This window comes from Leptopilina heterotoma, unplaced genomic scaffold, assembly GCF_015476425.1.
Source record: "Leptopilina heterotoma isolate Lh14 unplaced genomic scaffold, ASM1547642v1 Lhet_63, whole genome shotgun sequence".
Taxonomy (NCBI): Eukaryota; Metazoa; Arthropoda; class Insecta; order Hymenoptera; family Figitidae; genus Leptopilina; species Leptopilina heterotoma.
In genome coordinates, this window is record NW_025111149.1 from 1,304,998 (window position 1) to 1,320,862 (window position 15,865).

The window sequence follows — 15,865 nt, forward strand, 5'->3', positions numbered from 1 at the left end:
CGAAATCATAAAATTCTTCGAAGGATTCAATCATTTTCAATAAAATATTAATGAAATTCCTAGAACGAAATTATTTTCAAAAGTTTTCGTTAGGAATTCAATTATTTTTGAAGCTATTTTGATAAAATTTCTAGAAAGAATTCAATAATTATTTTTAAAAATTTTAATAAAACTTTTCGCAAAAATTAATTTATTTTCAAAACTTGTGATAAAATTTGTTTAATTATTTTTTCTACAATGTTTAACTAATTATTTTATAAAATTTAATTATTATTTTCAATACAGTTTTATTTAATTAGGTTTTTTAAAAATATTGTTTTTAAAATTTTAACAGCTTTACCGACAGTGGGTAAGAAGAGTGATTTACCGACAGTAGAGGGCGCTGTTTAGTTTTTCCAAAAAAGAAGATGGCGCAACAGTGTTAATTGGCGGGTCTCGCCCGATTATGCAGATAACCTCAGTTAGCTGAAGACCACGAAGACAAAAGGTTGTATATATTGTGATATCGTGGGCAGACCAGCCGAAAAATGGCGGAGCGCACAAAGACAGCAGCCCCGGCCAACCGGCCCGTCCCCATGAAGCTTTTTGCTACCTGGGAAGTGGATCGAACGCCTCCCAATTGCATACCCAGGTAGTAATCTCCTCCATAATTATCAATTTTTTTTCCTTCTCTCAAAACCACTTATAAATTAACCGCTTGTTACAGACGCCACCGCTTTGGCGGGTATTTACACGCCCTTTTACCAATATAAAACCTAAATATGTTTATTGTCCCTTAACAATGATAATTATGATAACAAAAAATCACATTTTTACCTGTTCATTGTCAATGTTACAATTTAACAGTTAAATGTCATTGGTTTATGTGATTTTTTAATGGCACAATTTTAATTGATCTGTCAAAAATTTGTGAATGTGTTTTTTTCTCTTTCTCTTTGCGCGAAAATTTCATCTCGCAATTTACGGAACATTCGAAAAAGTGAAACGGATGTTAACTGTCAACGAGATGTGACATTTCTCTGCATTTAGTGTGAGAGAGCATATTTGAATTTTAATTAGGGATTTATTTGATAATAATCTGAGTTAATTACAAGTGCGTGTTAAATGAATGATGACAATCTGTTGCTGTTGTCACACGAATTTTTTTCCCTTTTTCCGTATAACAAAAGATTGAAAACATTTTTCAAAAATTCCATTCGTTTGGAATGTTTCTCTTTGATGCCTATCGGAAATTGTGTGCATAAAAAGGTTTCAAATTTGACGTTTGTTTTTTTGATATATGTAATTACGGAAATTGCGATGCATTTGTGAATATTTTAATTTTAGATAAATGTGCAGAGTATAATTGAGATTATTATTATTATTATACAGTGGTATAATTGTGGAATGTTTTTTTCTGTAACAATTGGAAAAAGTATTTCTTTTTTCGATATATAGAATTGAGTGACGTTTCGTTTTATCGGAATTAATAACATTTCAATTGCAATTCACTTTCTCACGTACCTATTCGATTTTCTTATCATTATTTTCTCTTTGTAAACTTTCTAAATAATTGATGATTAATGGTGTTAAATATTAAACATACATAATAAAAATGATGAGCTTAAAATAATGGTGATATTTTCCCCCCAACAGTGACTGATAAAAAGCAAAACAAATTATGTGTGTACTTATAATGTTTGTTTACCAGTGCTAATGTTTGTCAATGATAGTCTATTTTTACAAGAAATATTCTAAAGCACCTACTTCCTCCATTAATTTCGATTTTCTATTTAAAAAAAACAAACAATTTTTTCGAATTTCTTCAATTTAGTTCTTTATTTTCATTAAACTTTCTTATTTATTCTCTTCCTTTATTTAATTATTCTTTGCCTTTTTTTCTGCCACCGTTTTTTTATTTGCATTTTATTTTACTTTTTGAGTTGGAAATTTTTGGGAATTTTACATATGACTGGAAATTGGCCAAAAATTCGAGTTTATTATTTATTAGTTTTGCGAGGGAAGTGAAATTAAAATTTGTTTTGTAAATTACATTATATTGAATAATAAATGTAATAAATTCCCTAAATATTGTTAGAGTTGCGGGTGCGCTCAGATATCTTGTTATAATATTTTGGTGCAAAATGCACGGAATATTTTGCGGAAACTAATAACAATTAAACTGTTCTAGTCGAGATTTATAAAGTATGTACATTAATTCATTTGTCCCAGACTATACATTTTAGTACACACATAAAAGTAATTACACAAAATTAATAAGTAAATTATCAAAGTTATTGTTGCTTCTTATTAAATTTCCACTTAAAAATTAATTAGGTATATAAAATTAAGATGAAATCAAAATATTTAAAATTATTGAAAAAATAATGTAAAAAAAGTTTTTCCTTGGGAAAATTTCCAACTATTATTACACATTTATTTATTAATTAAAAGTTATCCTCGTGCGTTTAATAACAACTTTATTATTTAGCAATTATTTAGTTTGAAAAAAAAGTTATTTTTTTATAAAAAAAAAATTTTAATTTACTTTTAATGCGCGTTAGTGAAAAAATAATGTTTATAGTCTCGTCTACTTGAAAATTCGAAAATAGACGAACTCTTAAACTTTAACTAAAAATAGTTTTTTAAGAGTCAATTAATCGACAATCAGTTTCTGAAAATTTACACTTATTTGGTCGTTAATATGCTTTATCTAAACTCAGCAACTGTTGTGTAAGTTGATTTATTTTTTTATAACTTTGAATTTTGTGCAACTTTCCGCAAGTTTCAAAGAATTTGTTGGTTTTTCTTTCCAGTTATACATTCCTCGTAAAAATCAAGTCTTCGCGTTCGCTTTATACTAAATTGCAAACATATTTACTGCCGAGTTTCTGGAAAATAGTTTTCATTAGTGTGCAGAAACTTTTCTTTTACAATTTTTCTTTTTTTTTAAATCATTTTTTTTTATTTATTTCTTTACTTTTATTTTATTGTTTTAATAATTATTAATTATTTATAAAAGTTGAAAACGAATTTCTTATAAAAATCAATTATTTTAAGAATATTTAACTAAAATCAATTATTTTTAATTATTTTTTAAAAATTGAGCCGCTGCGTGCAATAACAGTATAGCTACGCTCAGGCTCTGGTCAATACGGAGATGGATTCTTTCCACTTCTACGTAACTCTTCTTCTTCTTCTTCTTGTTAAGTGGCCTTTTGATATTCTACGTAACTCAAAGTAGATTTTGTGGATGAGAAAGAAGGCCCGAGCGTAGCTGTTATTATTGCACGCTGCGGCTCAATTTCTCTGAGAATTCAATTATGTATATTTTTATACAAAAAAAAAGAAAATTCTTTAAAAATAATTTTGAAATCCATTTGTTAGCAATTCCATTTTTTTACAATTTTAATTAAATTCTTCTACAAACTTTAATTATTTTCATAAAATTCAATAAAGTTTCTCGAAACATTTAATAAAATTCGTAGCAAGATTTAAATTATTATTCTTAAATATTTTAATGTATTTCTCCGCAAACATTCAATTATTTTCAAAAATTTTCATAAAATTCTTTGTAGGAATTCAATTATTTTTGAAAAAATTGTAATAAAATTTCTCGAAAGAATTCAATTATTTTTAAAGATTTAAATGGAAAACTTTTAGCAGAAATTCAATTATTTAAAAAAATTTGTATGAAATTCTTTGCAGAAATTCAATTATTTTTTAAACAATTTTAACAGCATTTCTTAAAAGAATTCAATTATTATGAAAAATTTTAATAAAACTAACTAAAATATTTAACTAAAATTCTTCTCTAAAATCAATTATTTTTAATAATTTTTTAAAAAGTTCTCTGAGAATTAAATTATTTAAACAAAAATTGAAATTAAATTATTTGTAAAATTTATGAACGCATCGCTTATAAAATTCAATTATTTTAATCAATAAGCATTTATAATAATTTAACAAAATTACTAAAAAAAATAGAATTAAATTTATCAATTCTGAAACAATTAGGTTGCTAATAAATTTTTATTGGAATTTTAATAAAATCTCTTCGTTCGTTACATTTTTTGAAATTAATTTTATATTTTAAACAAATAATTACCGCATTTTTAAAAATATATAGTTTCGTTCATTTGAATGTTCAAAATTTTAGACGTGTGAAAAGTGATAAAATATTCATTATTAATTAATATCGAATAAAATAATCTTGTAAAGATAAAAGATACAATTATTAGGGGAGAGTGGGGCAAACAATTTGACATTTTTTACTTTTGTTTGTGCCGGTTTGCCCCACTCTCCCCTACAATAATAATAATAATAATAATAATAGTAGGGGAGAGCGGGGTTGAAAGTGCCGGGGGTAGGTTGTGCCGTTGCTTATATCTCGAAAACGAAAAAAGATTTTTAAAAAATTGAAATGAGAGATGTATTATTTTACGCCTGCTCACCTTTGGCAGACAATTTAATTTCATTTACTACGCGAAATAAACAGTTGTTAGTATTTTGGTGCTTATTGGCGCTATGTAAGTATAAATTTTCAGGTGTGCAACTTTTGGTCTATTTTTTAAATGGTTAAAGCTATCAATGCGCTTTTTTCACTAAAATGATCAACAGGTTTTTTCATATTCGATAGAAAGTGAAAAACTGCGCAATGCACTGAAAGAAACTTTGTTACAATATATGATAAACCCGAAAGGAAATTTTAGTATTTTATTTTTCAAACGTACACGGAAAAAAATTAATCTCTAAATTAGAGATTAAATCTGAGATTTAGGCATAAACTATCACTGGAATCGGACGTAAGATGTAAGCAGATCACTAAAACCAGGGTTGCCAGACAAGTACTCGACCGCCCCGCCACTAGTACGAGACAAAACCGCCAAATACCGCCATTTTTTGAATATCTTGGCGCCTATATATAAAATATTATATATAACGATATAAAATAAGGAAAAAATTAAAATGTTAAATATATATAATTTTTTAATAGTAATAATAATAATAATAATAATATAAATTTAAGAATAATTTATTGAAAATTGCACCGATAAAATTCACTAAACTTAACAATATATTAGAAAAAGATTGATTAATATCTACATTGTCACATGGCAAACAAAATGCTTCACACGCTTCACAATTCCGAAATGACCATAAAGTTAAAAGTTGTTAGAAGTAAAACTATAGGTGTTAAGGGCTAGTCCCATTTCAGCGTAAACGTAATAGTTTTTCGTTTCATGATGCCGTGGGGATGCATCTTTATGGGTCAAGTGGCGCGATATTTTAAATATACCGCCTAATTGGCGGATACTTTTATTGATACCGCCTGATTGGCGGTTTTCCGCAAAATTGAAATTTCACCCGCCAAATTAACCTTTAATACCGCCTGATTTGCGGGAAACCGCCCAAACTGGCAACCCTGACTAAAACTGAAATTTGGTATTATATATCTAATCCGAATATTAGTATTGTGAAGAACACGTATTTCTTATGCCTAAAAAAATGATATTAGGAATCTCAAATTTTATGACATGGAACATATGTTCTAAACTATCAACTTACTTGAATAAATTCAAATCTAATATATTATTTGAATAAACAATATTAAAAATTTTAGTCGTATATTTATATAATTCGTATTTTTGTAATAACTCGATGTAATAAGAATTTATAATTTATCACAATTTAGAGTGAGAATTATTCACAAAATATTTATATTGTTTTCCCTGAATGAACTATACATTGACAAGTATAAAAAAGTAGTTGGATATTTTTAAAACACAATACGAATTTTATATTTTTATTTCATTTTTTTGTTTTAACGGCGTTGGAAGGTCTGTAAAATTTGTAGGTTACAATTATCGCCCGACAAAATACGACTCTGACTGATTTAAATGACGTGAAATAGGTAAATAAACATTTTTCAACCACTTTTTCTCTAAACACAGACACTTTTTACAAAATAGGCCAACATACAACGAGTAGGAATCTTCTTAATTACCTAAATTCAAAAGATGGTTTAAATTCATGCAGAAACGCGGTTGTCAAGCGGTTGTAAAATGTAAAATTGGAAAGTGATGTAATGCTAAGAATATAACAGCTGGACCATTGTGCTCTCTGCATGCTTCTGCCCTCTTCTGGCGACTGGCAGTAATCCGCTTCTTGTTGTCTGTCATTACATTACTTTCCAATCATTTCCAATTTTACATTTTACAACCGCTTGACAACCGCGTTTCTGCATGAATTTAAACAATCTTTTGAATTTAGGTTATTAAGAAGATTCTTACCCATTGTATGTTGGCTTATTTTGTAAAAAGTGTCTGTGTTTAGAGAAAAAGTGGTTGAAAAATGTTTATTTACCTATTTCACGTCATTTAAATCAGTCAGTGCCGTATTTCGTCGGGCGACAATTGTAACCTTAAAATTTCACAGACCTTCCTTCACAGACCTTCGCTTTTATTTGGATATTTGAAAATAAAATTAATACTTAATTAATTAAAATCACTGCAAAAACTAGCGTCTTCGAAACGTCTTATTTTAAGACATTAGACATTTTGAAAACGTCTAGTCTGGAATAAATGACTAATTCATCTGTCTTTCATGCAAAGTGTCTAAAAATTTGAGACACTTCTTGCGTCTTACAAATGTAAACAAGTCGCTTTCAGTGCTTATAATTTAAGACATATACCCAGGTAGAAATTGACGACCGGCGTGATACCGGCCCGGTACCATCGGCGGATTTTGAGTTCCGGGGCGGTACCGGCATAAGACCGGCATTTTCACCGGCTTGGTACCGGCAAATTGCCGGATGATAACTGCGGCAGGTATCCGGCACACGTACCGGGCCGGTACCGTATAATTCCCCAGGTGCGATTTTTTGGTCGGCCCATAGTTGGGCCAACTTTTACAAAGTCGGTCCAACTTCTCGTGCCAGAGGTTGGGCCAACCATACAGATGATAACGGCGACCGTCTAATGGCGACGATGGTTGGCCCGACAACTCATAAGGAAGTTGGCCCAACTTACAATGCATATGTTGTGCCAACTATACATTTCAATGGTTGGTCCAAAGACTGACGCCAAAGTTGGCACAACTTTAGATGCGTAAGTTGGGCCAACCACAATTTTCAAAGTTCGGTCAACTTCAACAGCCAAAGGTAAAAAATTATTAAAAAACTAAATTATTTAAACAATTAACAGGTTATTATTAGCGGGAACATCAGATATAACCTTTACCTATTATTATTAAACACAATCTCATACATACATTTTCGAAAATATCTAACGCTCGCTGGGATCGAACCCCTAACCTAACGCACCGAAGACTTATACACTGACCACTACGCTACGCTCACATGGGAGTGCATAACGCAAAATGTATATTTAAGCTGCAACAGTCGGGCCAACCGTGGCCCAGAGTTCGGCCAACCAAGGAAGTTTAAGTCATTTAAACTGTGTTTCAAAAAGTTTTGCCAACCGTTGGGCCAACTGTTGCCCAGAGTTCGGCCAACCAAGAAAAATCAAGTCAATTAAACTGCGTTTCACAGAGTTTTGCCAACCGTTGGGCCAACCGTGGCCCAGAGTTCGGCCAACCAAGAAAGTTTAAGTCATTTAAACTGCGTTTCTAGAGTTTTGCCAACCGTTGGGCCAACCGTTGCCCAGAGTTCAGCCAACCAAAATAATGTAAGTCAATTAAACTGTGTTTTACATAGTTTTGCCAACCTTTGGGCCAACCGTGGCCCAGAGTTCAGCCAACCAAGAAAGTTTAAGTCAATTAAACTGCGTTTCACATAGTTTTGCCAACCGTCGGGCCAACCGTTGCCCAGAGTTCAGCCAACCAAAATAATGTAAGTCAATTAAACTGTGTTTCACATAGTTTTGCCAACCGTTGGGCCAACCGTGGCCCAGAGTTCAGCCAACCAAGAAAGTTTAAGTCAATTAAACTGCGTTTCACATAGTTTTGCCAACCGTCGGGCCAACCGTGGCCCAGAGTTCAGCCAACCAAAATAATGTAAGTCAATTAAACTGTGTTTCACATAGTTTTGCCAACCGTCGGGCCAACCGTGGCCCAGAGTTCGGCCAACCGAAACTGAAAGTCTTTTAAACTACGTTTGGATGAGTTGTGCCAACCTTTGTCGCCAAAGTTGGCCCGACGGTTGGTTAAACTCTGCATTTAATGGTTGGCTTGCAAAGTCGGGCCAACTGTGGGCACAAGTACTTGCCAAAGTTGGGCAAACTCTGGCAACCAAAACTTTGCTTGCCAAAGTTAGGCCAACCTTGGGCCAACCTTCAAACTCTGGCGGCCAACCTAAATTCGCACCTGGGTCACCGGGGCGATACTGGCCCGGTTAATATTTGTAGGCATTTAGTGCCGCTTTAATACCGGCACACTACCGGCAGGAAACTGGCTAGTACCGGCATAAGACCGTCATTTTCACCGGCTTGGTACCGGCAAATTGCCGGATGATAACTGCGGCAGGTATCCGGCACACGTACCGGGCCGGTATCGTATAATTCACCGGGGCGATACTGGCCCGGTTAATATTTGTAGGCATTTAGTTCCGGTTTACTACCGGCTAGGTACTGGCCCGGTACTGAAAAAAATTGTTTTTTTAGCTAAAAAGGAATTTTGTAGATAGAACATTTTTTTGGTAATGGTGGAGTGAATCAGTTTTGTAAGTGCCGGCGATATATTGGCCAGGTACCGGTTTTAAATATAATTAGTACACACTTTTCTAAGTTAACATTTTTCATACAGTAAACATATTTAAATAAACAATTAATAATATCAAATCATAAACAATTAAGAAAATGCTGTAACATAACAATTATAATTATTGAAAATCTGAAAGAGAAAAATCTGATGTTACGGGGATTTGAACTCTGGACCCTGAGACTCCAAGCGCACTGCCACATCCACTGACCTAAACCTGCTGATGCTATGTAAACGCTAAACGGTCGTATAAAGTGTAACAAGAGTCAAGGTCATAGGTTGAATGAAAATAACTTTATATACAGCGATCATTTAAATTATTGTATCTTAATATTTATAACTTTTTCATTTAATGTCGTAAACTTGTATAGTTTTGAATGAAAAACTTGCAATTAAAAAATTAACTGCCGGGAACCTACTGGTACCACCTTTATAAAAGAAACCTGTATAATAAATTCTTAAAAGCAAATAGTACGCATAAAATTAAAATTGTTGTTTAAAATAAAATAAAATAAAAAATATTATAAACTGAACTGAACAAGACAGAAAATTTATAATTTCGAAAAAATTAAATTTTATTTCTCTAAATGCAATTAGAATTAGAAAAAAATTTCTAGTTAAAAGCACCCCGTGTAGAAATTTCCCCATTTGTCCCTATCTCTAGTAGGGACCTCGCTAGATTCTGACTAGAATCTCTAGTCTAGAAAAACTAGTCGGGCTTCAATCAAATTCTAGTTAGATAATTCAGACTGGAAAAAACTCACTAGGACCTTATCGATTTCAAACTAGACAAACTAGTGTACAAGTATGACATACATAAATTATCTTTCTATAGATATAAATAATTCAGATTAATAGATAGAAAAACTTACTAGCATTATTTATTAAAAAATTTTGCATATTATTTAATTATTTAATTTTTTAACATTTTTTAAACAAAATTTTAAATATTGTAGAATATTTTTACAAAAAATTCCAATAAAGCAATTTTATTAAATAAAAATCTTTTATTTAATATGTAAATTAAAAGAATAAAACATAAATAAATATTAATTATGTGGGTATAACTAATTTTTATTACCTAAATATTGTAATATTATTCGTAAAAATAATTTTTTTTTAAAAAGATATGTATGTGCAATTATACTTTAAAATGTTTTTCACAATTAATGCAAGTATTTAATAATAATTAAAAAGATGCTATAATATTATAATTACAATAATAAATTGAATAATATAATTATAATAATTATAGTAAATATAAAAAGCACTGCAATTAGTAATGTTTAATTTTTCAATAATGTCATAATTAATTATTATTAACTATCATTAGGAATGCAGATTTAAATAAGAGTGATGAATAATAACTCCCTAAAATTCAAAATATTATGAATTAATTATATCTATAACGTTATTGAAAAATTAAACATAACTAATTTATTACATTACTTTTTATATTTTTATATTTACTATAATTGTTTTAATAAATAATAATAAATAATATAATAATAAATAATATATTACAATATTTAGTTAATAAAAATTAATTATATCCACATAATTAATATTTATTTATGGTTTATTCTTTTTTAATTTACTTAATAAATAAAAGATTTTGTTTAAATAATTAAAAAATTAAGTAATCAAATAATATGCAAACTTTTTTAATAAATAATGCTTGTAAGAATCATCTAACTAGAATTAGATTGGAACCCGACTAGTTTTTCTCGACTAGAGATTCTAGTCAGAATCTAGCGAGAGCCCTACTAGAGATAGGGACAAATGGCGGAATTTCCAAACGGGATGTACTTTAAGCGGAAGTCCATCCAACCTATCATGGCCGAGAGGTATGTGTATCCGTCTGGTGTCCCCAAGGTCCAAGGTTCGAACCCTCATAGGCACGAGATTTTTCGTGTGCAACAATCATTAATAATGTTAATATGAATGGAGAATTCAATTGAGCCTCCCAATTCAAGAACTCGCCCGACGCTCGGATGAACACTCTAACGCCAGTCAAACGTTAAGAAAAGTCCCAAAAATTAAAATTTGAAATTTTGATTTTTTAGAAGCACTACCTTGTAGGAAATTGAATAGCGCATCTTTTTTTCCTTTGAATTTTTTTCGTAGGATGAATATTGTCGGAAATAATGACGAAAAATGGTAAAATTTTGTTTTTCAAATTTCATTGCTTTTTAAAACATAAATCATCGTATCTTCGACAATTATTGTCGAATTGACTTCAAATTTGGTATGCAAGTCTATTTGGGTTCTGGGAAGACGATAAAATGATCAGAATGTAAAAATTTCCTACTTGTTCACTAATTTGTTAATGTAAATAAAGGCTTGTCAATTTTAGGTTAACTTACCTTCGTCGACAAAAAGTCTGCGGTGAACTTTCGAATTGAAAAAACTTCCAGTGAGACATTTGTTTATTAGTATATAAGGAAGTTTTTTGGAAAATATTAGATTGATTTAGTAAAAAATGTGGAAAATATTTAGTTTTAAACGAAGCGCGGAGAGTGCGACATCGAGTCGCGGCGTGCAAATATCACTAAACACCAACTTTATAGGACGTCAGTTGTTGAATTTGTTCTTATTACCTCGGTTATTACTCAGTACTTTAAAAAAAGCATTAAATAAATTATTGGGATATAATTATAACGCTATGTTTAACATTATAACAAACATAAAAATTCTATAAATAATAAAGAACTAGCAATAATTCGCGCGGCTAACTTTTTACTACATTTTATAAATAAAATTAGCAATTTTAAAAATAATAGAATTTGAAAACTTTCTAATTTAAATTTTTGTTGAAAACACTAAAAAAATTCAATTTTGGAGAAATTACAAATAATTGCAGAAATTCAACTATTTTCAAAAAAAAAAATAATAAAATTCTTCTTATAAAATTCAACTATGTACAAAATTTGAAAAAAAAATTTGTAAAAATCCCGATTATCTTTATAAATAACAAAATTCTTTTCCAAAGTTTAATTATTTTCCTAAATGTCAAAGAAATTTAATGCTTTTTTTAAAGTACTGAGTAATAACCGAGGTAATAAGAACAAATTCAACAACTGACGTCCTATAAAGTTGGTGTTTAGTGATATTTGCACGCCGCGACTCGATGTCGCGCTCTCCGCGCTGCCTTTAAACCTTAATATTTCCACATTTTTTACTAAATCAATCTAATATTTTCCAAAAAACTTCCTTATATACTAATAAACAAATGTCTCACTGGAAGTTTTTTCAATTCGAAAGTTCACCGCAGACTTTTTGTCGACGAAGGTAAGTTAACCTAAAATTGACAAGCCTTTATTTACATTAACAAATTAGTGAACAATTAGGAAATTTTTACATTCTGATCATTTTATCGTCTTCCCAGAACCCAAATAGACTTGCATACCAAATTTGAAGTCAATTCGACAATAATTGTCGAAGATACGATGATTTATGTTTTAAAAAGCAATGAAATTTGAAAAACAAAATTTTACCATTTTTCGTCATTATTTCCGACAATATTCATCCTACGAAAAAAATTCAAAGGAAAAAAAGATGCGCTATTCAATTTCCTACAAAGTAGTGCTTCTAAAAAATCAAAATTTCAAATTTTAATTTTTGTGACTTTTCTTAACGTTTGACTGGCGTTAGAGTGTTCATCCGAGCGTCGGGCGAGTTCTTGAATTGGGAGGCTCAATTATAAATAAGTTAAGTTGAAAAATAATAATTTTTAAAACCGGTAGAAGTGAACTAGAACTTCTAGTCGGGGCCCTATCAACTAGAGCGTGACAAAATCGACTAGAACCCCACCAGTTTCTCTAGTTGGAGCCCTTTTTCAAATGGGGTAAACTGGTGAGGTCCCCACTAGAACCCGACCACCATTTCTACACGGGACATAACAAAACTACAAATATTGAAAAACAAACTAAACAAAACATAGAATTTATAATTTAGAAGAATTTAAACATTATTTTTATAACTAAGCCTACAATTAGAAAAAAATAGAATTTCTAATTTATAGAAATAAATTTTGATTAAAATAAAATAAAATCACAAATATTATAAAGTGAACTAAACAAAACGCAGAATTTATAATTATCGAAGAATTTTAACTCTTTACTTTTAAATGCAAATTAGCAAGCGTAGAATTCGAAAAAAAATTTCTGTAAAATAAAGCAAAATTGCAAATATTATAAAGTGAACTAAACCAAACGCAGAATTTATCATTGTCAAAGAATTTTAACTCCATTCCTTTAAATCAAATTAGAGAGCGTAGAATTCGAAAAAAATTTTTGTTTAAAAGAAAACTAAATCACAAATATTATAAATTGACCTTAACAAAACGCAGAATTTATAAATATCGGAGAATTTTAACTCTATTCCTTCAAATGCAATTAGGAATTATAGAATTAGAACAAAATTTGTCGTTTAAAGTAAAACAAAATTATAAATCTTATAAAGTGAACTAAACAAAACGGTGAATTTATCATTTTTGATAAATTTTAACTCTTTTCTTTTAAATGCAATTAGAGAGCGTAGCAATAAAACAAAATCACAAATATTATAAATTGAACTGAAGAAAACGCATGCAGAATTTATAATTTCGAAGAATTTTAACTCTATTCCTTCAAATGCAATTAGGAATTATAGAATTAGAACAAAATTTGTCGTTTAAAATAAAACAAAATCATAAATATTATAAAGTGAACTTAACAAAACGCAGAATTTATAAATATCGAAGAATTTTAATTCTAGTCCTTTAAATGCAAATTAGGTAGCGTAGAATTCTAAAACAAATTTTCTTTATAATAAAACAAAATCACAAATATTATAAAGTGAACTAAACCAAACGCAGAATTTTTCATTTTCAATGAATTTTAACTCTATTCCTTCAAATGCAATTAGAGAGCGCAGCAATAAAACAACATCAAAAATATTATAAATTGAACTAAAGAAAACGCAGAATTTATAATTTCGAAGAATTTTAACTCTATTCCTTCAAATGCAATTAGGAATTATAGAATGGAAACAAAATTTGTCGTTTAAAATAAAACAAAATCAAAAATATTATAAATTGAACTAAACAAAACGCAGAATTTATAATTATCGGAGAATTTTAATTCTAGTCCTTTAAATGCAAATTAGGTAGCGTAGAATTCTAAAACAAATTTTCTTTATAATAAAACAAAATCACAAATATTATAAAGTGAACTAAACCAAACGCAGAATTTTTCATTTTCAATGAATTTTAACTCTATTCCTTCAAATGCAATTAGGAGTTAGTGAACATACAATTAAGGAAGTTAGTGATCATGAAAGAATAAAGTTATTCTTGTGGATTTTCATGTCCCTCATTCTCAGTGACGTTGAAGTTCTCAGTTGCCTTTTTTTGTGTCCTCTCCTTTTTACCACCGTCTCTATCTGTGGCATATGAGAACCAGCGTGTGATGTATGACCGAAATTCTGTTATTGAACAGTCGTCATATTTTTCCAATACAACGTCTGAAATAAAATACATAATTTTTAGTTAATTTATTTAATTATTCTTTAACGGCTAATTTAATTTTACTTTTTACTAATTCGTATGTTTGTGTTTTTGAAAAATTTAACTTTGCTTCTTGATTTTTTGTCGTGCGGCCAAAACCGGTATATTGCAGTTGTATTTCCTTTGCAATTATATTTGAAAGAATAGTTTGCATTGCTGGTTTGTAAGTCTTGTTAACTTTGGCGTGAACTAGCATTACATGTCTCTGAAAAAGTTCAAAAATACGAATTATTAACATAATTAAAAATAGTTAAAAATCAGTATTATAATTGTTATTACAGTTTAATATTTTATATGTCAAAGAAGTTAAATGTTATAAGTTTACAATTTGAAAATAGTGTCTGAATGTTTACCAGGGAGATTCTTGTTTCTTCTTTTTTTTCAAGGTTTTCCTCGAACTTTAAAAAATCTTCTAATTCCTTGAAAGGTAGATTTGGTAAGTTATCTCTTAATTCAAGAGAAGCTTGAACTTGATCGTCGTTTGAAGTTCTTAAATTATTCTTAATTTCCTCCATTTTTGAATTAATGTCGTATAATATGCTTCGTTTTGAATTATCTATTTTTTTTGTAATTCTTTCGACATATTCTCAACTTCTTTAATCAACTTGGAAAATTGCTGAGTTAGATTATCCATTTTATCTATAATATAAATTTTATTTATATATAGCGGCCAATTTTGTTATAAAACGATATTATTAAAATTATATTTTATTAAAAAATTGTATACCAAGCAGTGTGTGACATGAACATTGTCCTCCGCAATTATTTAACATTCCTTTGGCGTTAGTTTTTCCAAAGTTTTCTTCGTCGCTCACAATAGTGGCAGTTGATTCTATAGTAAAAAAAATTATAAAAACACTATAGATGAATTATCTTGAAAAATTTGTATTATCATTACCTTCAGAACTGGTTTCAGATATTTGTGTGACGGAATTCGACATTTTACTCAACGATTTTTCCTTTTCTAAATTAGCTTCATTGTTTCTAGAAGATTTACTTAAATTTCGTTTCTTGATACGTTTATTACGTTTTTGAGAGGAATTTACCTCTAAAGTAGAAAATTAAATATTTGTCAATAATTTATATTACATAAATACCTATTTTACAGAATTAGTAATAGAACATTTCTTTACCTTCAAGATCTGAGTCTGATAGAGTAGAATTCTGATCCATTCTTTTCCTTTTAAGAATTTCTGAAAGTAGATTTATATTTCATGTATTGCTTAAAATTGCGTAACTTGTGTTATTTATGAATTTTGGATTATATAATAATATAATATAATATAAATAATAAAAAAAAATTAATAATAATAATTAATAATTAATAATTAATTAATTAATTAATTAATTATTATTATTTTTTTTTTTAATTATTTTTATAATTATATTATATATATAATTACATAATTAAATTATTAATAAATATTAACTTAACAGACCTCAGATAGACTTTAAGAAACAGAAAAGTCGTTTTAGTCGATTCAAAGTACAAATAAAGTTGAAAAAGTTATTTCTTTTATTATTTTCCGTTATTTTTAAATAAAATTCTTCTCTATATTAATTATTTTCTGAAAGTTTCTTTAATAACTCTATTTAAATACGAAAATTAAATTTTTTTTA

The 15,865-nt window shown here is 29.1% G+C and overlaps 1 protein-coding gene across 2 annotated transcripts in view; it reads left to right on the forward strand.

Annotated features, from left to right (window-relative positions):
* The first annotated feature begins 447 nt into the window (after nt 1-447).
* The window catches only part of LOC122509815 (phosphofurin acidic cluster sorting protein 2), a 145,903-nt gene continuing 130,485 nt past the window's right edge, over nt 448-15,865 (forward strand). For both annotated transcript variants that reach the window (XM_043624069.1, XM_043624070.1), the window contains exon 1: nt 448-631. In XM_043624069.1, coding sequence (XP_043480004.1) covers nt 528-631 — 104 coding nt within the window. In that variant the 5' untranslated portion in view covers nt 448-527. The remainder of the gene's footprint in view (nt 632-15,865) is intronic.